The sequence below is a fragment of the Bos grunniens genome, chromosome 10 (genome assembly GCF_055505025.1).
Source record: "Bos grunniens cultivar Pamir isolate PY7600 chromosome 10, Bosgru_T2T1.0, whole genome shotgun sequence".
NCBI classification, from domain to species: Eukaryota; Metazoa; Chordata; class Mammalia; order Artiodactyla; family Bovidae; genus Bos; species Bos grunniens.
Genome location: NC_141174.1, coordinates 50,795,191 through 50,820,184, shown reverse-complemented (window position 1 = coordinate 50,820,184; position 24,994 = coordinate 50,795,191). Strand labels below are relative to the sequence as shown.

General features: G+C 43.0%; 1 protein-coding gene across 3 annotated transcripts; it reads right to left on the bottom strand.

Moving 5' to 3' along the window:
- Positions 1 to 16,740: 16,740 nt before the first annotated feature.
- POLR2M (RNA polymerase II subunit M) lies at positions 16,741 to 24,977 on the bottom strand. Of its 3 annotated transcripts, XM_086321190.1 has the most exons (4): positions 24,736 to 24,977; positions 22,317 to 22,964; positions 19,166 to 19,370; positions 16,741 to 18,137 (listed from the first exon to the last, which is right to left on the bottom strand). In XM_086321190.1, the coding sequence occupies exons 1-4, from the start codon at positions 24,846 to 24,848 to the stop codon at positions 17,991 to 17,993; spliced, it is 1,113 nt and encodes a 370-aa protein (XP_086177316.1). In that variant the 5' UTR covers positions 24,849 to 24,977; the 3' UTR covers positions 16,741 to 17,990. The 3 variants fall into 3 exon arrangements, with proteins under 3 accessions (XP_086177316.1, XP_086177318.1, XP_086177317.1); XM_086321192.1 differs by lacking the exon at positions 19,166 to 19,370; XM_086321191.1 differs by lacking the exons at positions 16,741 to 18,137; positions 19,166 to 19,370 and adding an exon at positions 20,048 to 20,254.
- Positions 24,978 to 24,994: the final 17 nt, after the last annotated feature.

Below are 24,994 nucleotides of genomic sequence, written 5' to 3'. Positions count from 1 at the left end.
CTACTTACCCACGGCTGTTCACTGTATCAATGTAAAGACTTAAATCTGATTTGAACTCCAATACATTGTAGAGAAAAAAATTGGCACTGGTGTGAAAAACCACTAATGATGCTAAACAGTGCCCTCTGGAAATCACTCCTGGGAAGTGCGGACAGAGTAATTAGACGGTCTTATCTGTGGAAAATCTCCATCTACACTGTAATCACGAGATTCATAAACTCATGAAATGCAACCCGAGAGGTAACTTCCCAGCACAAAGTAGGCGCTCAATAAATGTTTATTGGCTTTTCAATGAACACCTAGTCTAACATTTCTATATTAATAGGTATTAACATAAAATTGGATCTCCAGGCAAACACATTTGGGAAATGCTGAGTTAGATAAAGCTAAACAGGCTTTGCACTCTTGGACCTGTCAAAGCCTTTAACATGCTAAGGTGATTTTGAATTCCTAGGGGAGAGTGAATGAGGAAGAGGGGCATGATGCTGCACCTCCCAAATTCATCTTACCACCAAATTGCCTTTTTCTCAGAATTTCTGTTTTAAGAGACACATTTTTAAAAGACAACTGCAATCCTATGACTTCATTTTAGAAACTGGACAATTCAAATCTCCAGCAGTTAAGTTACTGGGCCAAGTGCTCGAGTTATTAACAGCAAAGCAGGAACTTTCTCCCCTCCCACTCTCATCTCCACATCTCCCTCTCCCTGCCACCCAATATATGTTGATTTAAGAGCCTAGAACGCTTCCTCTGAGCTCTTTCACTGCTTTCCTGCTAAGACATTTATTTTTGCTTTTATTTTGCCCCAAGAGGACACCCTTATAAACCCAACAGTTGAGATAATGCAGCATTACCTGGTGACGTGCTACAATAACTTTAGCAAGATGTGGTCTCTTTTGAGAGATGAACATAAAAGGAGCAGTTATCACTTTTTTTGGAGGGAAGAGTAAGTAGAATTTATGCTCCCATCACACTTCTCACATAGGTAATTGTTAGCACTCCCCACTAGACAGTTAATTGCAAGAGGTCAAGAAATTAGTGCTACAGTCTGCCAGTGCCTAGGAGCTTCTAGGCATTTGTGAACATGAGCTGAATAAATAAAGGATGGGAAAGGGACTTCGCTGGTGATCCAGTGGTTAAGATTCCACTCTTCCAATACAGGGGATGCAGGTTCGATCCCTGGTCAGGGAACTAAGTTCCCACATGCCACTCAGAGCAGCAAAAAAAATGAAGGAAGGAAAGAATGACAAAAGGGACAAACCAACTAGCTCTGTCTTAAAGAACTTCTCAGCTCTTGGGAAGAGTGACTAAACATCCCTCTGCCCCCCAACACCAAGAGAAGACACCAAGAGAAAAGTATGTCCAAAGAAAGTCCGCACAGGAACCAAGAGGCTGCCGGGGGAGGCCAGGCAGAACGGTCCCCAGGGAGCCTCTCGGGATGCAGATCACCGCTAGGGTCTCACAAGATGAGTTACCAAAGCAGCATAGCCAGTAACTGCTGACCCTTTGATCAAAGTTAGCAAACTAGCTTTGTGTCTTATGTTGTCCATACTTTTAAAATATAAAATTTAGTTTGGGGAGGGGGCTACATAACAGGGATGTATATCTGATGCACCAAAAGTGAACAATAAGAGTAATCTGTGGCAAGTCACCTTGTTGGGAAGCTGACTGTGCCTGAAAATCTGGAAATGGGTAAGGACTGTACTTAGCCCATTCCTCAGTGTATAATTCAGGTCAAGCCCTCTAGTGGTGGAAGTCCACAGCATGGTTCTTAAAGGGCCTTCTAGGTGGGAAGGATTGCTTATGGAAATTCCTGGATGGCCACTTCCTTCACAGTCCCAGACTATGTCAATGTGAATTTTACCTCAGATTTTTGAATGAAGAAAAAAGCACCTTCCAACATGAATAATTTGCACAGTGCTTCTGTATGTAAATTCTTCTGGAAAGAAAGGCCTGAGTCCAATCTCCGGTGCTCTTCCATTTGGGTGCTGGACATGCCAAGCCAAAATTCTTGAAAAATAGATGTGGTTAAGAGCATTTAAGCAATCGGTATATCATCTATGCTGCTCTCATTTAAGGGGCCAATATTAAGGGTAGAAACTTTATCTTTCTTCTTAAAAATCAGTTTCACACAAAGGGAGCAGTAACACAGAGAGACACACACACCCCTGAACTCAACCCAGGTATGTGTGTTTCTGGGACACAGAGAGGGAGCAGTTCCATGGGAAGGAATGTAGCAAGACCCCCTGATGAAAAAGCCCATCTGGGACTTGGGAAATCTGGATTCAATTCTTGGCTCCGTCTCTAGCTCACCACATAATTAAGAGGGCAAATCGGTAATCTCTCTGTCCTTCACTTTGTCCTCTTTAAAATGATAGTGTCTGGCCTCTCCCCACATCTCAGGAATGCCTTGTCAGCAGATGCTGGGAGTGGAGCCTGTGGAGCCAATTAGCTGTAGGCAGCGGGGCCCTGTGCCCAGCCCCAGCGGCCCCTCCTGCCCCTGCCTGTCTCACAAATTAATGTCTTTGGTCACATGGAGTCTGCCTGTGAGAGTGTGAATGAATTTCAGACCACTCAGAGTTCTTCCTTTCAGATGACAAGGTAAAATAACATTTCATTTGTGAAGCACAGATCTTGTTTCACTGTATAAAAATAATATTCCTGTCATGAAAAGAAGACCTGATTAGACACATGCAGAGAAGGGACCTGTTCCAGAACGAGGGGTGTTCTAGGTTTTGATCTAGCAGCTGTGACCTTGGATGCACCCCCTATAATAAGAGTTACTGTTTCCTGGGTGCTTACAATATGCTGGGAAACATACCAGTATAAACTCGTGTATAAGCATTTTTGGCATATATACAGTAAGTGCTCAATAAATGTTGTTAGCTACTGGTACTAATGGGGCCTCCCAGGTGGCTCAGTGGTAAAGAATCCGCCTGCCAATGCAGGAGACACAGTAGATGCAGGTTTGATCCCTGAGTTGGGAAGATCTCCCTGGGAAAGGAAATGACAACCCACTCCAGTATTCTGACCTGGAAAATTCCATGGACAGAGGAGCCTGATGGGTTAGAGTCCATGGGGGTCACAAAGAGTCAGACACAACTTAGCAATTAAACAAGAGCAACTAGTACTATCATTTTGTATCCCAGCAACCTTATGGGATAGGTCTTATGGTTATTCCCATTATGGAGATGGGAAAACTGAGGGATACAAGAGCAACTGCTATAATGCCTTGTCCAAATCATTTTCAGGAATGAGCAGTGTATTCCTCAGGCTGCTGGGAGTGCTTTCAGACTAGGGCCTCTAAGGGGACTATGCCTGCTGCAGAAAAGGGGCTCACTCACTCACTACTCCTTTCCAGGGGCAGCCCACATCTGGTGGCTGACCATGCATGGCAACGAGGTCTGGCCTCCAGTATTCATTTCTTAGGGCTGCCATAACAAATTACTACAAACTCAGTGGCTTAAAACAATGGGAGTTCATTCTCTCACAGTTCCGGAGGCAGGAATCAAGGTGCTAGCAGGCTGGTTCGTGTGGCAGGCTCTGAGGGAGTCTGTTCCAGCCTCTCTCCTAGCTCCTGCTGGCAATGCCAGTATGCCTTGGCTTGTAGGTGCCTTTCTCTCCAATCTCAGTCTCTGTTTTCATCTGGCCTTCTCCCCTGTGTGTCTGAGTGCTGAATCTCCCCCTCTTTTCTCTTATGAGGATGCTGATCATTGGATTTAGGGCCCCAAACGCAGGATAACCGCATCTCAAGGGCCTTAATTGCATTTGCAAATCAGGTCACAGGTTCTGAGGGACAGAACGCGGATATATCGTTTTGCAGCCACTTTTCATTCAATCCTCTAGACCCTGCATAGTGAAACTGCTCTTCAGGGTCACCCAAGCACCCAGCAAGGTCACCCGAGCCTTTGGTGAGACTTCAGCACCTCCCAGTTTCTCCCACAACTCACCTTGTGTCCTTCTCGTCCCTTCCACAGGTGCTTCTTTCAGGAAGCTGCCTAAATCGATGTCCTGCCCACTAATCACCTCAGTGTCAGCAACAATAGTGTTCATTTCAAAGTCTTCCCAAACTTCTCTTTGTGACTAGTATTTTTAATTCCTTTAAATTTGACTCCAATTCTGCATTGTTCCATGAGTTCCTCTGTTGTTGCTTAGTTGCTAAGTCCTGTCCAACTCTGTGCAACCCCATAAAGACTGCAGCACACTAGGCTTCCCTGTCCTTCACTATCTCCCCAGAGTTTGCTCAGACTCATGTCCATTGAGTCGATAATGCTATCCAACTATCTTACCCTCTGTCACCCCCTTCTCCTCCTGCCTTCAATCTTTCCCAGCATCAGAGTCTTTTCCAACATGTTGGCTCATCAGGTGGCCAAAATATTGGAGCTTCAGCTTCAGCATCAGTCCTTCCAATGAATATTCATGTTTGGTTTCCTCTAGGATTGACTGGTATGATCTCCTTGCTGTCCTAGGGACTCTCAAGAGTCTTCTCCAGCACCACAGTTTGAAAGCATCAATTCTTTGGCACTCAGCCTTCTTTATGGTCCAACTCTCATGAGTTCTTCTGGCCAGATATTAACCACCTTCTCACAGTTTCTCTGAACGTTCTGAATTCTCCTGCCTCCTGGACTTTTCTAATGCTACATCTAACCATCTCCCCATCCCACCAGTCCCCACCCCACCCAAGGGTCAAAGCCTAGTTCGAACTCCCTCCTTCACAGAGTTTTCCTGGCCCTCCTGTCTAAAAGGTCCTTGGTCTCTGTTAGTCACTTAGCCCTATATACTTTGTTGTGTCTTTTAAAAAATATTTATTTATTTGGCTGCACTGGGATCTCAGTTGTGGCACACAAGATCTTAAAGTTGCAGCATACAAACTCTTATTTGCAGCATAATCTATAATAGTTCCCCAGTCAGGGATTGAACCCAGGCCCCCTGCATGGGGACAGCAGTCTTAGCCACTGGACCATCCAGGAAGTCCCAGCCCTGTATACTTTGGATAAGAATTATTTATACACGTGTCAGTTCCACAAGATCTGTGAGGGCAGAATTTGAGTCCACTTAGAGGCTGCTGCCTGTCAGGCCCGGCCCTCCCCTGCTCTTCGGTGCTTCCCACAGTTCTGTCGCTGGTCCTTTCTCTTCCTGCTCTGCACTCTCTCTGGGCATAGAATCTATGGGTTCCAACAACCCTCTCTATATGGAAGGGCCTCATCCTTGGCCTCCAGGACAACCAACTTCCCAAGGATTAAGCTTGCTTTCCAGCGGTCACTAGACATGTCTGCAAGGACCCCGACAGGGACAACTCCAAAGCCGAGTGTTTATCTTATCATCCCTTTAATTCTGTTCTCCTCCTGGACCAGTTTCTACACCTGGCTCCCAACCTTAAGAACCATGATGCAACAGAACAACCCCAACCACTGAAGGAAAGTCTAGTTCTTTTTGAATGCTGCTGCCTCTTGATGTGTGAAGTTAGGATCACTTCTGAGGACAGAGGGCAAAGCCAAGCCCCTTGGGAGGGCTCAGCTTGGCAGCCTGGCTCTTCTGTTCTCTTCTGCAAGGCAGTGACTCAGAGGGTGGAGGACAGGTGTTTGTGTGGGACAGATCTCTCCTCAGAGAGACAGGCGGGATGCAGGAAGAACAGCTAACAGTTGTTATAAACTTAGGACTATCTCATCCTCACCATAAGCCTCTGACTGTGACAATATTCCTATTAGTCTCCCTTTTCAGACAAAGAGGCTTACAGCTGTTAAGCAGCGTTATCCTAGGAGTAAGTGGCAAGTCTGAGCTGCTGGCTCAGGCTGGTGTCGAAGTGCCACACAACCCTCCGGGGAGGTGGTGGCTTTAGAAGGTAGGATTCAAGACGTGGACAGGAACGAAGCACAGAAGGACTGTCGCCTGGGCTGTGCTTATGTTCTTTGCCCCCTGTTCCCCACTGTCATTGTCATCTCTTCTTATTAAGGAAAATGTCTGTGAAAGGCACGGCCTGTCGCAGCTCTGATGTCAAGACCAAGGGAAGGGTCCACCCTGGTGGCGTAAGGCTTGGTGACAGGATCTCACTTCTCCCCCTGCCCATCCTCAATAGTCCCCCAGGAATGCAGGGCACTGGCTGTCTGGAATCCCAGCAAACAGATCACACAGGCGAGGCAGCATGGGAAACTGAAAAGGGCACTTAGAGAAAAACAGAAGCAGGCCTTTACAGTGTGTGACCTTGAGAAAGTCTCTCCCTCGCTGACCCTCCGTTTCCTTCTCTGGAAAATGCTGGAATGATCCTACTTCCCTCCCAGGACACGGATGAGAAGCAAGTGAGACCACAGATGTGAAGCCCAGACCTATACAACACGTGACCCCGGGGTGTTGGCATCAGGATCACACGCAGGAGCAAGGGGGCCCTCAGGCTTGTGCAGAGGGTGGCTTCCAAGCCCCCTGCTTCCACCTCCATCTGCTCATTTTCTCCTCTCACTTTGTTCATTTGCTCTCTCATTCAGTTACAAGATATTACTGAGTGCCCACTGTGTCTGGTATGGTTCTGGGTCCCTGGGGAGATAGCAATAAACCAAACAAATAAAAATCCCTACCCTCATACTCCAGTGGGATAAGTCAGGCCATAAGCAAACAGGAACACACACAATTCTATGGAGGAAAGAAAAAGCAGCTAAGGGGAGTCATTTTATGCTCATTGGCTTCCCTGATCAGGAGATATTTGGGGAGATACTCATAGGAAATGAGGAGCCAGGCCCATAGTGTCAAGGCAGAGAGAAAAGCTGTGTGAAGGCCCTTGGTGCTCTGCACACTTTAGGGCACCAGCAAGGAGGCCTGGGTGCCCCCGTAGGTTACTGAGGGTGAGGTTATGTGCAGCTGTGTGGGTTACCAAAAGGAATTTTGCTTCTTTTCTGAGTTGAGAGCCACTGGAGAAGGCACGGGGCAGAAAAATGACTTGATCTGATGATGACTTTAAAAACTCATTCTGGCTGCTGTATTGTGACACCTCTGTGACAGGGACAAAGGTAGAAGCGGGGACAAAAGGTAGGAGACCCCACAACAATCAGGCAACAGAGCACGCTACCTCTCTGGACCACAAAGTCCCACTTTCCTCAAGATTTCTGTTATAAGACATGCATTTGGGGAGATGCTGACCCTTTCCACCTCCCTCATTTTATTCTTCAGTTTGTTGATGTGGTGTATCACAGGGTTTGGTTTGCAGATATTGAGAAATCCTTGCATCCATGGTTTGAATCCCATTTAACCATTGTGTATGATCTTTTTAATGTGTGTTGGATTCAGATTTCTAGTGTTATGTTGAGGATTTTTGTATCTATGTTCATCAGTGATATTGGTCGGTAATTTTCCTTTTTTGTGGTATCTTTGTCTGATTTTGATCAGGGTGATGGTGGCCTCGTAGAATGAGTTTGGAAGCTTTTCTTCCTCTGCAGTTTTTTGGAACAGTCTCAGAATGATAGGTGTTAACTCTTCTCTAAATGTTTGATATAATTCACCTGTGAAGCTGTTGGATCCTGGACTTTTGTTTGTTGCCAACTCCTTCATTTTTGCCTTTACATACTATAAAAATGAGGTTAAATAGCATCACCAACTCAATGGACATGAACTTGAGCAAACTCCAGGAAATAGTGAAAGTCAGGGAAGTCTGGCATGTTTCAGTCCATGGGGTAGTAAAGAGTCAGACAAAATTTAGTCACTCAACAGCAACAACCCTCATTTTAGAAACTGGAACACTCAAGACGCAAAAAGTTAAGCAACTTGGCCAAAAATATTCATTGTGTTAAGAGCAAAACTACCACCACAACCAATGTATTCTGATTCCTCACCTGAGAGTCCAGGACTCACCCAGAGCACTCTTGTTGCAGCAGAATATGAGTGTGCAATTCAGAGCTGGAGATAAGAGCTTGGGGGTCATGATGTATCAACAGGCCTTAAAACGACAAGGCAGGATGAGATCACCAAAGGAGTGAGCATAGGCAGAGAAGAGATTCAAGGAGAGAACCTTAAGCATTTCAGTGTTTCATGACTCATGATGAATTAGCAACATGAAGGTCCCTGGTAGCTTCAACAAGTTTTTTAAGGAGAACTTTGTGAGTAGACCCTTGATCGGAGTGGGTTCATGAGAAAATGGGAGGAGAGGAGTTGAAGACAGTGAAAGACACCACTCTTCCAATTTACACTTCGTGCTGCCCCTCAACTCTTCAGAGTCCATGCAGGCCTCCCTTCCATCCTGTCCTTCCCCATTTTCCTTTTCTTCTCTTCCCTTCCTCAAAACTTGCCTGTTTCATCTCCCACTCCCTTAAGTTCTACTTTCCTCCAAGAAAAAGCCATCTAATAAATGGACATCCACTGAGAGATCAATTAATAAGTTTACTGACATTTTGCTATCTTCAAGATAATGTATATTCTAACGTAGAACTCTGACAGATAAACAGGTTTTTGCACTAGAGGAAACCATGGCAGCTAGATTGGAGGAGGGAAAAGACACTGAAGCCTGAACCCCACCCATCATTATCCAAGAGCTACGTTTGACCTGCCAATTTGCAGATCTAAAATTTTCCATTTTGAAATACACTTTCATACTGAGGAAATGGCACAGAACATCAAGGTCATTGTCGAGAGCATTGCTAGTCCAGGGACATATCAAGACATACCATGAGTCTCCACCAGTTGTGAAGTACGCTAGGTACTATGTTACTATAACAAAGTTCCAAAATCAAAATGGTTTCCTTTAGTTTGTAAATGATCTGAGGATCCCCCATACTAATGAGGATCTCATTGTGTTGTCTTCAGAGAAGATAAAGGCCAAGTGGAGCTACTTCTTGAACACTGAGACCTGCACGTGACCCACAGCCGTCTAAACTTCCTCTCTGGATAAGACCAAGCAGTGGGTGCTATGAAGAGCAAGGCCGATCACACCCCTGGACAGCAAACTACACCATTATTTTGTATGATGAAAAAGCCAGATGCAAGGGGCCATCTGAGAAATGATAATTAGCAACAAGACTAACAAAACCAGAGACTTTACCAGTCAGGCAAGGAGGACTCTCTCCTCCATTCCATATCTGACCACTTCATTGAAGGTATTGATCACACAGATGGCTCAGCAGTACATAAGGGAGGTACAGACAGCCTGCCTGCCAAAGGACTGAAGGGCCAGAAGATTTAGGAAGCTCTGAGAATTCCTCCTTGTTCCCAAAAGTCAGAGAGAATCAAGAAGTGCAAAATTTAGCTGACTCCTTGCTGTAGTCACAGACACTTTATTAATATCTTAATTCAAATAGAATTTAAGGGAGAAGGAGATTAAATGGGTTAATGGAATCAAAAGTTACAAACTTAAACTTATAAATAAATCATAGGAATGTAATATACAGCATGATGACTATAGTTAATAATACTGTATTGCATATTTGAAAGGTCCTTAAAAAGTAAATCCTCAAAATTCTCATTGTACACAAAAAACTTTTTGCAATCGTATACAGAAATTGATGTTGTGTGTGTGTGTGCGCGTGTGTGCTCAGTCATGTCCAACTCTTTGCAACCCCATGGACTATAGCCCACCAGGCTCCTCTGTCCATGGAATTTTCCAGGCAAGAATACTGAAGGGGCTGCTGTTTCCTTCTCTGGGGGATCTTCCTTATACAGGGCTCGAACCTGCATCTCCTGCATTGGCAGGCAGATTCTTAATCAGCTGAGCCACTGGGGAAGCCTGAGATGGATGTTAATTAAGCTTAATGTGGTAATCCTTTGACCATGTATACAAATATTGAGTCATTATTCATTTGTTAAGTCATGTCTAACTCTTTGCGACCCCATGGACTGCAGCATTCCAGGTTTCCCTGTCCTTCACTATCTCCCAGAGTCTGCTCAAACTCATGAGCATTGAGTCAATGATATCATCCAACCATCTCATCCTCTGTTGCTCCCTTCTCCTTCTGCTCTCAATCCTTCCCAGCATCAGGGTCTTTTCCAATGAGTTGGCTCTTCACATCAGGTGGCCAAAGTATTAGAGTTTCAGCATCAGCCCTTCCAGTGAATATTCAGGGTTGATTTCCTTTAGGATTGACTGGTTTGATCTTCTTGCTGTCCAAGGGACTCTGGACATTGTTGTATGCCTGAAACTAATTTCATGTTATGTTAATTATACATCAATTTTTAAAAAAGAATTCTCAAAGAAGGTTTACTCTTCTCAAGTTCATCTGCTTCATAGAAGACATTTGACTTCCTGGCATTTTTATTAATGATGTTGATTAACCAGCAATGACAGTCAAACCCCAAACTGAGATTTCACAGAGGGACTGGTGAGAGGTTTGATGAGCCAGTGAAAGTCAACCTTCTGATGACTAAAAGAAGAGGAGTGTGAGAGTGGAGACATTCAGAACAGAACAAGTTACACAGTGAAAAGGAAAAATAGGATAACCCTTATAAATAATGATAAGTAAATTACCTATTTTTAGTTTGTTTTTTTATATATTATCCATTTTATTTCAAGAAAATTGTAGTCATAGTTATGTAGCCATAGTCATGTAGCCTAGTTGCCATAGTTAAGACTACAGTAAAGAAATTAAAGATGCCTATAGTTTTAGAAAATACATTTCTGGCATTGTGCCTTTTCTATAATTTTACATATATGTGCTAAGGAATTAATTATGAGTAGACTCCACACTGGGTTTCCCAGGTGGCACTGGTGGAAAAGAATCTGCCTGCCAATGCAGGAGACACAAGAGACATGGGTTCAATCCCTGGGTCAGGAAGATCTCCTGTAGTAAGAAATGGTAACCCACTGCAGTATTCTTGCCCGGAAAATCCCATGGACAGAGGAGTCCGGTGGGCTACAGTCTATAGGATCACAAAGAGTCAGACACGATTGAAGCAACTTAGCATGCAAGGCACAGGCTCCACATTAAGCAAACAGCATGGGTAGTGCAGAAAGAATTGGTTCTGTCAGAAGCACCTGCACAACCCTAGGCAACTCTCCACGCCTCTCTGTGCCTCAATTTCCCCAGTTATGAGATATGGAAAAATAGTGCCTAATTTTTGTTCCTACTAAAGATGTTAATTTGTGATAAGATTTGCCTTCTATTGCCAGTCACAGTTTCCTAATGTGCTTCATTTGAACCCTGCTAAGTGTAGCTGAGATGGTTCAGATGTTAAAGAATCCACCTGCAATGCGGGACACCTGGGTTAGATCCGTGGGTCGGGAAGATCCCCTGGAGGAGGGCATGGCAACCCACTCCAGTGTTCTTGCCTAGAGAGTCCCCATGGACAAAGGAGCCTGGAGGGTTACAGCCCATTGTATCACAAAGAGGTGGACATGACTGAGTGACTAAGCACACACAAGCATAGCTGAAAGGGAGAAATCTTTATTTAAAAATCTAAGTAAGCAATAGAAGATATACTTTCATTTTTACAACACAAGCACTGGAAGGGCTATTTAACTCCATACAAATATATGTGGTACTGATTGAGAGAACTGCTGTATTTACTAGCAATATTTTCAGACAGAGTTTATAAGCACCAAGCTGAGTCTCCATCTTTCAAAGAGCTTTTTTGTATACTCCAAGGACCTGATTTACAACTCTCATTCTTTTGCTTTAATAATGTGAAGTTTTTCCATACGAAACTGGGTCTCTCCTTAGCTCAATGTCCTAATTTCCCCTTGTCAAAATAGCTTTTTAGGGAGTCTCTATTGTTCTCAGTTAATTTTAACACTAAATTAAAAGCTTCATATGGTGGTGATTTTAAAACATTTTGCTTCAGATGCCAAAAGGAACCTCCTAAACTACTTCAGTCATAATTGTTACCATCGTTACAATAAGGTTTTCATATAGACTCCCTTTTAGACCTCAAAGTATTCTATAAAGACCACACTTTGAAATTTTGTTCTCTCAAAACATACCCCATACATTAGATAAGGGGTCAGTGACCTCATCTTACAGACTAAATAGTCAGGAGAGGACAGAACTTCCCACTGGATTCAAAGGAAATAGTGGCATTTAAATCCTAAATCTAATAATCTAATGCTATTCCAGTGGCTTAGCCTCTTTTTGGCCTTTTTTTAATTCCAAGTTTTCTAAAATCATCTGGGAAGTAATAGATCATATTTAATTGTTCAGGCTTTTATGCTGTGCTTTCAGAATCGCTTCTGATTTGTGGTCTGGCTCTAGTTCAGTATTATCCAACACGAGGTTGATTTCATCAGCCCTGTATCAAAGCTTCCTCACTTTAGCCAGAAATTAAAATAATAGCTGTGAGTTTCCCCTCCCTGTCATACAGCTAGTCAATAATGCCATTTGCCATATTTTGTAGATGACTCTATAGGCTCCTCATAAAAGCGGGATATGGAACTCTCATTTATTTAGCATAGGCACGCTCCACTTCTCCTACACAAAGACATAATCTTTTCTTTTTAAACAACTTTACTTCCTTTTAGTGTTATAAATTGTCATGAAGCCTGCAAAGGGTCACCTGCCAGGTTTACCTGGTCCTCTAAATAAAGCCCATGATATCTGATGTCATTTTCTCTCATATCTTTTCTTTGATAAAGGTTTATGAACCAACTACCAAAGAGGAGGAAAGGATCAAGATACCATCAGTGGCCAAAATGGTCACACAGTGATAAGATGCTTAAACATAAAACATTCCAATGCAAAAATTATCAGAAGGAAAACATCTCTTTTGTAGTTTAAGTCATAGAGACAGGACAAATACCCCTAGAGTAACCTGAGCTCTTGCTTAGCATTAGCACTTTTTAAAGCCCATACATAACCTTGATTTGTGGTATTCATGTGCAAGGCCATGTGCTCCAGCGCCCAGAAATTTTGAGCACCGGGTTCTTTTCTTGGCTGCCTCTGAGTGCCCTTGAGCAAATGACTTCAACATCCCTGTTACAGGAAACAGAGATAATCCCACAAGGTATCTACCTCGCCCTTGACTCAACAGCTCCTGGCTCCCCAGAGAATGTGATATGGATCAGAGCCAGGTCCTATGAAAATGAAAATTACCCTATAGATGACTATTATATAATGTGATTAATCCTCCTAACCTCTTCCCCAGAGCAGGTAAAGCCCCAAACTTTAGCACTTAACTTTCTTCTCTTAACATAATCCCTTGAAAATAGAAGGTAAAAGTTCATGACTACAGACTCACTTAATTTTTCCTGGTTTAAACTGAACTTTGATATCTTTTTATAAAATTCTTTCTTGCAAAACTACACAATACTTTAGGTATTAACACTATAAAAAAGTCTTGTGAATTTTCTATTTAACTTGTATAGACTAAAAGTAATGGCCTAGTTGAGTGATTTAGTTTATGAATGGCAAAGGTTCAGATCTCCTAAGTCTCAAAATACAGAAATAAAAATATCAGAATATCAAGCATTTTTCGAAAATGAATGGAGATTTGCGCTATCAGTGAGATTTGCCCTATGTTGCTTCCTTTTATGTAACATGGCAAGCTGGTTCTAAAATTTAAATTTAAAAATGATCTAATTGTAAATTATCTTTTGGTAATAATTACAAAAAGCAAAAAGAAACAAGGAAATAAGTTACTTTGTTTCTCTTTCCAAATAAATAAAATTTAAAATGCAAAGGCCCCAAAACAGTCAAGCTACTCCTGAACATGATGACAGGCTTTACACCATAAAGCTATCACAAATAAAGTGGCATAATATTAGACTGGAGAAACGGAGAGGACCCAGAGTGGATCACAGAAATATAATCTATGCATGGCATAGACTGGTGCTTACTGCATGGCAGGAGGGCACTGCACAGTGCCAGATGAGTGGCTACACAGAAGGACCCTTCCTCACACAGTCACAGGTACCTCCCACAGGAAGTCAAACATAAGACAGTAAGAAAGGCAAAATTAAAAAGCATTATTTAAATGAAAAGATTTTTAAAGATAGTATTTTCATGACTTCAGGGTAGGAAAACATTCCTCAAGAAAAGATACAAAGTACACTAAACATAAAAGATGGATATATTTGTCATTAAAATGAAGAGTTTTTATTCATCAAAAAACCATGAAGACAATGAAAAATAACCAGAGGAGAGGATATTTACAACAAACTCAATAACCATTAGTACGAAGAATGTATACAATCAGTGAGTAAGGTGGCGGACACACACACAATCAGTGAGTAAGGTGGCGGACACACACACAACAGAGACAGGTTCTGAATGGGCTCTTTTCAAAAGAAGAAATCCAGTGACCAGTAAACATGTGGAAGATGCTCAAAGGCTGTTTCTAATTAGAGAAATGCAAAATAAAAGCACAGTGAATGTCTGTATAAAAAATCGCATGCTAAAAGTAAAGTCTGGCAATCTGGAGCTCTCATACACAGTGAGGGATGAGGGGAAGGATATTAAATGTTACAGATATACCTATCTCATAATCCAGCAGTTAAACTCCTAGGTAAATGCCCTACAGAAATGTTTATGTGCACAAACATGTTCACTGCAGCATTGCTTGTAATAGCCCTGAACTGAAAACATCATAGAGGTGCCCATCTCAGGAAAATAAAGTGGCACTAATGAAACGGCATGTCACACAGTAATGAAAATGAGTAAATCACACCGACACACAGCGTGCATTGTGGAAGTGTTTAGTGAAAGGCACTAGACACAACATGCAGTGTGAGTCCAGTTTTTTAAGTCAAAAGTAGGGAAAACAATATTGTTATACACATAACAGGTAAAACCATTTTTTAAAAGAGAAGTATTGCCATAAAGTCAGGCTAGGAGTTTCCTCTGGGGGACAAAGGGGAAGCTGGAAGGAACACACAGGGAGATTTTGGAGTGCTGGCAGTGGCTTTTGAGCCTCTGGTTTGTGATTACATAGCTGTTTGCTTCATCTATTAAACTGCACACCTGTTTTATGTACTTCTTGTATATTTCACAAAATTTAAAAGAATGAGAAAGAACTCATACTACCAAACATACCACTGACTAGAACTATACTTATTTAAATAGTGTGGAAAAACTAGAAGGCCCAGGTCCAAGACACAAAAGATACACAGGAATTTAGTATTCTATACCAGTACAATGCAAATTTTAAAAAAACTAAATCTCACCTCATACAATATTCCCAAGTTTGAGATGGATTAAAAATTTCCTTCTTAATTAAAGGTAAGTATAAAAGTGAAATTTTTTAAAGTACCAAAAGAAAATAAGGATCAATCTGTACCCATCCTTGGGGTAGGGAAAGCACGCCCTAGCACACCTGCATGGGCTTCCGAGGTGGCACTACTGGTACAGAATCCACCCACCAACACAAGAGACAGGAGACTCAGGTCCGATCCCTGGGTCAGGAAAATGCCCTGGAGTAGGAAATGGAAACCCACTCCACTATTCTTTCCGGGGAAATCCAAGGGGTGGAGCAGCCTGGCGGGCTGCAGTTCATGGAGTCACAAAGAGCTGGACACAGCTGAGCACACACTCATACACACAGCACACCTGCAAAAGGCAGACGCTAAGAAAACAACTTCTACACAGAAACACCACCAACTATATTAGAAGGCAAGTCACATGTTGAAAACGGTAATAACACATGACAAAAAGACATCTTAATTCACAAAGTAACTTATAAACCAATAAAATTGGCAAACTCGCCAAGAGAATATAGGGAAGATATGAAGAAGCAATGCTCAAAACAATGAATGAAAATGGTCAATAAACATGACAAGACTCTCAAATCGTCATTTATAATCAAAGAAACACATTTTAAAGGAAGCCCTTTTCTGGAATTACTGGCAAATATTTTGAATTGCAACTTGCAATTCTGATAGTTTAATATATTGCTAGTGGGAACATTAAGGAAAACAGCCTTTGTGGCGAGGATATCAAGTCTCAAAAATTTACTTTCACCTAGCAATTCCTTCTAGAAAGGTACCATTTGGAAATAAGTCACTTTTTACAGATGTGACATAAGATGTCGATTGTATCATTCCAATTTGCATTATAATGAACACATCGTGAAGCAAAATGTTCAAAGTTACGGCACACCCATAAAATGGAATATTCTGCAGCTATCTAAAATGTGAAATATTTAGTATGTGGAAATGTTAACAGTATATAGAGCAGAATGTTAACCAGCGTACGACTGCATTATTGAAAATATAAATGTATAGCTATGCATAGAAAAGTATGCATATGTCCTTGTACCCAAATATTAACAGAAGCCTTCTCTGGGTGGGATTACAGGGGACTGCATGTATGGCATGGGAGCCCTCCCATGATCAGGTTTTCCAGGAACAACGTTTATTTATTCTGGTGACTCAGACAGTAAAGAACCTGCCTGCAATGCAGGAGACCTGGGTTCAATCCCTGGGTTGGAAATATCCCCTGGAGAAGGAAATGGCAACCCTTGCCAGTATTCTTGCCTGGAGGATTTCATGGACAGAGGAGCCTGGCGGGCTACAGTCCTCGAGGTCACAAAGAGTCAGACATAACTGAATGACTATTTTAATAAAGAAGGAGCATCAAATAACTTTAGGATGTGAAATCATTTATGATTAGTTTTAAAAACTAAAAATAACAAAACTGTGCAGGATATTCCTATATTTGCTTGATGAGGGGAGGAAAGCAAAAGGGTGATAAAGTTACTCCCAAAAGGACAGGACACAGAACTGAGCCCTTCCTACCACACCTATATCTGCCTAAATGTATTCTAATTCATATTTCATATATGCAAAGCCTCCTTCAAAGTTGTTACATTTAATTAACCAGCAGTAAAACATCACCATTAGCATTTTCAGGTTGCTCTAATTAATATTTTATTCTTTCAACACTGCTTAAAGGCACCAACATGTTAAACAAAACTGTGGCAACATATGTGTTAATTTCTCTGGAGACAACCATATAATCCTTTGAAATCATACATGAAATTGAGGTTTCTGCAGCCTACGTAAGTCTCTTTTGGAGGGGGCAGGGAAGCAATATATATTGATAACAAACCAATTGTAGCTTCAGAAACTTTTTTGGTTCTCTTATCAAATTGAACCTATCATCTGCTAGAACAACGAAGTCAAGTCAGGCCAAGCCTAACAACAGATAGGGCTTCTCCAGTAGCTCAGCAGTAAAGAATCTGCTTGCAATGCAGGTGATGCAGGAGCCACAGGTTCAATTCCTGGGTCAGAAGGATCCCCTGGAGAAGGAAATGGCAACCCACTCCAGTAATCTTGCCTGGAAAATCCCACGGGCAGAGGACCCTGGTAGGCTATAGTCCATGGGGTCGCAAAAGCTGGACACAACTGAGCAACTAAACCACCACCAACAGCTATTCCCTTCACAAACATCAATCACCTTAAGACTTTCCCTGTTCCTCATGTTACTCCATGACCAGGCAAATCTGGTCATCTAGAAAGACCACCCACCCTCTAGAATTAACTAACAGTACCGCATATTCCTTATGAGAAGAAAGAAAACATATTTCCTAAGGGAAGACAGAAAGAAACAAATATTTAAGCATTTTCTTTGAGTGTCTTCCTTGGTATTTAATGTCCAATACTGTAACAGCCCCTATGCAAACATGCACAAAATTCTCTAGACTTCTCCCTTTGTTCTTCAAAAAAAGAGGGAATTATATCTTCATAATTCATTTTAGGTGATGCCTGGGAAACTAAATAATTCACTAAGACATGTAATAAACATTATTTGGTAGAGGTAAGTATAAAGAAAAAAGCAGTTTAATCACCTGCTTTCATTTGGCTTAGAGAAAAAAATGTGCTTACTATATACTAAAATATCAGACCAACACAGGACATACTGCCAAAATTTAATATAGTGTCATTAAACACAATATTCAAATATTCAACTTTTCAAGCACATGAAAGTTATCATCTGAAAGTGGGCTCTTTTTATAGTTTCCTTAGTGTAACTTTACAAAATTCTTTCTCTCAACAATGTCTGACACTGATCTTGATACTTGTTAGGCACTCTGATGTAAGATAATGAGATTTCAACAGGCAGAGATTTAGGAGATGATCTGAACATCCATCTTCAGAATTCATCCTCGGAGGACTGATCATCATCTTCATCCCTTACTTCTCGGTATTTCCTTGAAGACTCCCCTTCTGGACTATAGCTCTGCATTTTAATATTTAGTCTTTCAGCTAGCTTCTGTGCTGCGAGCTTGGCTTGTATCTCCTTTAAGACAAAAAGGCAAAAAGTTAGACATTCATACCTTTTCCCTACAATTTTTCAGTGGGAAGTCACTGGAACAGAACCGGTTTCACTAGAATGGCATGCCCCTTTATTTCTGGGTTCTCTACTGCCGTCTGAGAGAATGAGGCACAGACATCACAGGGCTGAGCTGGAGAGAGCTACCAGCCTGCTACAGCGGTGCTGACAGACTTCCACTGATAAACAATGTGCACTGAAATACCCAACTCCTATAAGAGAAGCTGAGCAATCAGCTTGGCACTGCGACAGTTACACACAGGAAAATATTTTCAAGCATGTGGGCATGTGCATGTGTACAGACAACCCTGAAGAACAATTTGAGCCATCAAATGTTAAAAACCACCAATGCTGTCCTGGCCCTCCAACTGGAAGAGTCTTCTTTCCTAGATTAGATCATGGCTTCTAGGCTCGAGAGTGACATTTCAGTGCCACAGTGAAAAATCAAAGAATACTAAAAACTGATTATCCCTCTCCAAATTAACTCCCATGAAAATTACTATGCAATAAAAAGCCTAAGTAAATCTTAAACAGTGGCAATGTGCTTGCAAACGCCCAGTGACGGTGTCACTGACTGACTGGCAAGCCGCAATGCTCATTTCTCATCTGGCTCACTTTTCTCAGGCTGCCCCCAACCCACTCGAACTCATTTATGTCCCTCCTTCAGGCCACGGGTAGTGCAGGTAGGTGGGACTGAAGTGGAGTTATTACTGCTCTGCCAGGAAACCAACCCCAAACTGAATGGTTTAATTCAACCTAAAAATACCTTCAGACAGGCATTTAGGGTCAAACAAGGTAAGAAACGATTCCTCGATGCTTAGTTACAGCCAGGCAATCACTTGAATGAGCTGAGGACGAAAACTGGCTTTTAAAAACGGGTGCCTTGAAAATCCATGCCAACCTAGCTTTTGTGAAAATCGAAGGCCTACAGTAAATTCTGACTCACGTAAAGCAGCGTACAACATGCAGGCAGGAAAAAGCCATGCTCTAAATACCTCATAACTCTGCTTCTGCTGTCTCTGAAGTGCCAGCGACTCCTCTATGGAGAGCAGCTGGGTTGGCAGGTGGTGCAGCGGCAGAAGCCGGGCCGCTGTGATATCATCAAGATGCTTCCTGTCCCTGCGCCGCCTCTCCTCTGAGGAGATGGGAGACCCTCTCCTCTGACAAGCACTGGATGAATCATGGGGCTGTGAAGGTAATCTGCAGGAAGCAACCCTTATGTTACACCACCTTTTCACAGACACACATTTGTAGCATTCAACAAAGTGGCCTTTAACCTTGGCAGCTAACTGTTCTACAAAGGTAACAGTAAGGCCTTTACCACTATTTACATGCATAGATAAAACGTTTTTTTAAATATATTTACCTCAAAAACAAATATTTAAATTGGCACCTTTTTTGGCGAGTAATTTGACAATGCATTTCTCTAACAGATAGCTAGACTCATTGCCTTTCCCCTCTCTCTTCAAATACTAGAGTGGGTGGTCATTTCCTCCTCCAGGGGCTCTTCCCCACCCAGGGATCGAACCCTCATCGCCCACGTCTCCCGCATTGGCAGGTGGACTCTTTACCACTGAGCCACCTAGGAAGCCCCCCAAAAAGCTTATCCTTGAGCTAGAAGCCTATTCTCATTCAAAAATACCTGTGAAGGGGCTTACTGTCTAGCAGAGGGAATTAAACTTGTGAACAGTTTCAGCGTGATGTAATATCATGGGTACTATGGCACAGGCCCACTGGAACACAGACAAGGGAATGGCCTGTTGTAATGGGAGACAGGATGGCTGGCAGAAACACTTCAAAAAGAGTGCAATCTGAGGAGTCTTGGAATAATATGGATTCAACATGTAAATGATAGGATCTCTGATGGCATTTCACCAGAGAGTAAGGACGGACAGGGCTGCAGCTCACAGGAAGCATGGGAGCTGGAGAGTACAGAAAAGGCTGGGGCAGCAGGCTGGGTGCAGGCACGTGGAAGGCTCTAGTCTGCTAACAGGTTCAGGTCTGTCTTCTACAAACTCTGGCAGCAGTGGACAGGATGGACTGGTAGAGTTAAGACTAGGCCAGGACAGTGATGAGCATCTTCACTTTGACAGGAGAAAAGATGAACATAAGGATGATTAGAGACGAAGGTCCAGGAAATACACTGTCAGCTCCCATGGCTGGCAGAGATGGAAAGGAGGGGAAGAAAGAAGGTGCTGGCACTACTGGCTTAGGGAACATGGGACAAAGTAGTCTGGGAAGAAGTGAGTTCTACTTTGTACAGGACAAACCTTAGGGGCACAGATCACCCCCACGTGGCCGGGTTTCACAGGTAACTGACTCTGCAAATCTGAAGTTCTGGGTAGACTAGGGCTAGAAGAGATGAGAGACAGCCTCCTGCATCAGAAGAGCCAGAAGAGCATGCAAGAGGCGGCCAAGGGACACCTGCATCCCCTGCCACTTCCAACTGTCTACCGCCTGGCTCCCCAAAGCCCAGCCTCTTCTGATGAGTGCACCTGTCTCTATGGCTCACAAACTTCCCTTGGGAACCTTCACGGATATTCCCTTCCTCTACTCCCACTTCCAGCTAAAGGACCACAGTACAGAATCAGGGTCAATGTATTCTCTGTTGTACGTCTTGACTAAATGATGCTTTTGGTTTTCTGCCTCCCTCGAAGTGAGGAAAGATACCTCACCACACACAAGATGAGTAATTACTTAATCAAAGATTACTTTTTATTCCTAACTAAAAATTAATTTTGGTTTTCTGCTGCTGCTAAGCCACTTCAGTCGTGTCCGACTCTTTGTGATCCCAGAGACGGCAGCCCACCAGGCTCCCCCGTCCCTGGGATTCTCCAGGCAAGAACACTGGAGTGGGTTGCCATGTCCTTCTCCAATGCATGAAAGTGAAAAGTGGAAGTGAAGTCGCTCAGTTGTGTCCGACCCTCAGCGACCCCATGGACTGCAGCCTTCCAGGCTCCTCCTTCCATGGGATTTTCCAGGCAAGAGTACTGGAGTGGGGTGCCTTCTCTGCTGGTTTTCTACTCAAAACTATTTGTTCTGGTTTTCTATGCAGAACAAATAGTTTTGAGGTTTAAAAAAATGAATAGTGAGATACAATTGAACTTTAAAGTCTCTATAATAATAATTAAAAAAAATTGGTTTAGGTACTTGTAACTACAAGCTTTCAGTTTTTCAAAGAAAAGCAGTAGTGGTTAAACTTTGTATCTGTTGTTGGTGTCAGACGCTTTGCAACCACATGGACCCTAGCCTGCCAGGCTCCTGTGTTCATCAGATTTCCCAGGCAAGAATACTGGAATGGGTTGCCATTTCCTTCTTTAGGGGATCTTCCTGACCCAGGGACCGAACCTGTGTCTCCTGCATTGGCAGGTGGATTCTTTACCACTGAGTCACCAGGGAAGCTCCCTGTATCTGATATTAGTGTCTTATAAAACTACTCCCTGATTTGAATGTTATAACTGCACATAAATAAATAAAACTCTTTTTGAAGAGATTTTTTTCTGAAGATCTCAGAAACAACTATGACAAGGAACTTAGAAGTACAGTTCACTTGCCCCTCCTGCCCAAACTTGTTTTGCTTTGTTAACCCTTTCTCAGCTCCCTTCCTCCTGAAATGATTATATACTTTAACGTTCTTCCAAGTGTGTAAGCCTCGAGTCCTCATCTAGACCCTAAACTCTATGAGGAACAGAATCTTTACTCTCATGTCGTCACAGCACCTGCTGTTACATACAGCGAGCACACAAATATTTTTTACTGAGAAAGGCCGTCGGTTCCTACAATTGTTTTCCTCTTAGCTTATAGTCTGGTTAGAGGAGGAGCTATGTACAAGAATATGGTTCTGGAAACAATTATAATAAATTCTCTAATTCTATGTTTTATATAAAATTTTGCCTAAGTATCCTGAAGTTTAATGCTCCATCTGCTACTGAAAACCTTTTCAATTACTTGGCGAAAAAAAAGAAAGCATTTTCCAGCAGGAATCCTCCACTCCAGCCATGTTTGTTTTACTGCTTCTACAATATGCTCATTCCCAAGTACAAGCAGTTCTCACACCAAGTTCACTGAACTTAACGCAGTCTCCCAGTTTTTGGAGTTTAACAAATATAATGCTCCTGTGACAAGCCTGTTTCCGATGGTACTTACACATTGGTTTTAAATTTATGTGGCGGGGGCATGGGATTTTTGGCTCGCATTTCCAGCACTTCCATGTAATGAGGCTTCTTCTGCGGCCCACTCCAGAGGCCGGCCAAGTTCTCAGGATTCCGGTTTCCTTCTGAGTGGTGTTCAGTCGGATCCGCAATTGTGATCCTTTGTAATCTATCAATGAACAGGTTGTCTGAGCTGCCAGGATGATCCTCCACTTGACCTAAGGCACAATGCTGAGGGAGACCCTCACTAGCTTGAGATGAGGAAGGCGCTGGGGCTCCGCTGCTAGAAGTTGGGTGCTCGCTCACTGTGTGTTCAGCCTCAGCTGCCTCAGCATCACCTCCTCGAGTTGGATGTGCCAGTCCCTGTTGTCGTGAGGTTGTCTGAGATGATGTGATGTTAGCTACAGAGGAACAGCCAGGAACGGGTGATGAAGTGTCAAGTATCTGGTCAGAATTCTGGGCCTTATCTCTGTCCCCATCAACAACTGCAATCGCTTTTTGCCTCTCCTTACAGTCTAAGCTAACAGGATAAAAGAGTTCACTTCTTCCTCTAACTTCTTCACGTTCTGCGATGGCAGCTTTCAGTTTGGTGACAGCGTCTGAGATCTTTTTACCTTTGTCGGGCAATTTGCAAATGAATTTTCTACAAAAGGAAAAGAATAGGTGTACATTACATAGAGCCATGTTTTTAAACTTGAGATACACAAAGTAGTATTCTCAAAGGGAGAAAAATCGAAATTTAAGTCAAAAAACTGATTTCCAGCTGCCCCAAAACAGGGATGAAATAAGAGAATCATTACCCAAATACCCCTCAAAACAAGGGACTACAGGATGATTAGGGACTGTGTCTCGTTTGTCTCATCTATTAACAATTAGAATTTCTGCAAAAGTATTTTAAGCATGATATTAATATAAGACATGCCCCAAATCAGTTTTTAAAAGTGTGATTTCCAAGACCTTCCTGGTGAGGGGAGGTGGATGGATCTGCAAGGTCAAAACTATTTATAATAACTAAGGTACTATTTGTCATTTTCACTCTCATTTTCTTACCATGAGTGCAGGGGAGTTTTCCAGAGGCCACATGATATGGATGATAGCATTGTTCTGATGGCTAATAGAATGCGTGTGTTTTTGTATTCTTGTGTTTTAAAGATTCTCACTTGTAACTCCTAAGACAATAACTACCAGTCAATATAAAACACATACGACAAGAGCTCTTCAAGGTGTTCAGTAAGTCTTCAGAGTTAAAGCGGTCCTGAGACTAAAAAGTTAACTCACTCATTCTCACAGTCAAAATAGTTCTCTACCAGGAAGTCCCCACGTGATCATTTGCCACTTTGGCTAAGTGGCAAAGGTTCCTTTTCTGATTTCCTTTTCTTTAGCCAAACAATAAATGTGCACGGAAGGTTACAGCTCACACCCTCTATTCTTTATGACACTACATTGATTCTCCCAATTCTATTAACATTCCTCCCAGTTCTATTAACATTCCTCCCAGTTGAGATGTCTGTATTTTCCCAACGTTCTCTTCTTTCTCCAGCCTCATGACCACTTCTCCAACTTTTAATCAAATATAATTAACTTTTCCATTAACTCAGCTCCAGTAAGTAAAATCAATCTCAGACTATTACCCTCCTCCAGCTTTCCTACTTTTATTAATGGTGCTCCATACAGGTTGGAAACTTCAGCCATCTCTGTCAACCACATATTCAAATGATCCTAAGCCTGATCTAGTCTCCCCAGGCCCACAGCTACCCTTCTAGTTCACTTTCTTAGAATCCCCTTATTGGGGAACTTCTCTGAAAATACCTCCTAGTCTCTTCTCTTATTCCTTCAAACTATCCTGCACCAACCTGCTAAAATAAGCTTCCTAAAAAATCATTATTGTTACACCGATCCTCTGCTAAAATCCATGAAGTCTAACAGTTAAGTGTTAATCAAACTTACTTTGCCTAATAAGTCACTCTTTTACCCTCAGATCAGATCAGATCAGTCGCTCAGTCGTGTCCGACTCTTTTACCTTACTCTTCCCATTTCCTACAGTTCCTGTAAAAAAATGGGATCTAGAGATGAAACTGACTAGGTGTTTGGGGCACTATTTGGGGTAATGGGAGCGAAAGGATTTGGGATACAGACCCTCCCCTTGGAGGGCCGACACAGGCACTGAGTAAATAAAATCAACGAGGAGCTGATGAGGAGCCGAAACGCTGGAGAGCTAGAAACACAGGCGCCCGGCGCCCGGGCCGTACGCGGTAGCTCTGTGACTGTAGGCCGGCCACTAGCCCGCGGGCCTGACACGGACCTAAGACAAGGTGACCTTCCAGGAAAGAGATCGGGATGGGGGCGGGGAGGGGCGCGTCCCAGGGTGCCGAACCCGAGGAACCCTGCGGTGACCTCGCGGGACCCAAGCTTACACGTTGCGCAAAAGTCTCTCCTGGCGCTTCAACATTTCCCGTAGCTCCGCCAAACTCCGCTGCCCCAAGTCCTCGGGAGTTTGGGGCTCGAAGCCGCGGGGCAGCGAGGACATTCTGCAGGGGCTGAGGCTGGAGAGGCGGTGGGCACTCGGCGTCCTCGGCAGCCCCCGTAGCTGGCGCCAGATCCGCGGCCGGCGGGGACTCCGGCGAACGAGCGGGAGTCGCCATTTTCCCGGAAGAACAGGTCTTCTTCTAGCCG

What these genes read in the sequence shown, in the direction of transcription:
- POLR2M (XM_086321190.1), bottom strand. Translation starts at nt 24,848, where the DNA reads ATGTCCTCGCTGCCCCGCGGCTTCGAGCCCCAAACTCCCGAGGACTTG. An exon ending in GAGAGACTTTTGCGCAACGT is followed by an intron (nt 22,965 to 24,735) that starts GTAAGCTTGGGT and finishes TTCCTTTTGTAG; the next exon opens with AAAATTCATTTGCAAATTGC. An exon ending in CATAAATTTAAAACCAATGT is followed by an intron (nt 19,371 to 22,316) that starts GTAAGTACCATC and finishes TGCTTCCTGCAG; the next exon opens with ATTACCTTCACAGCCCCATG.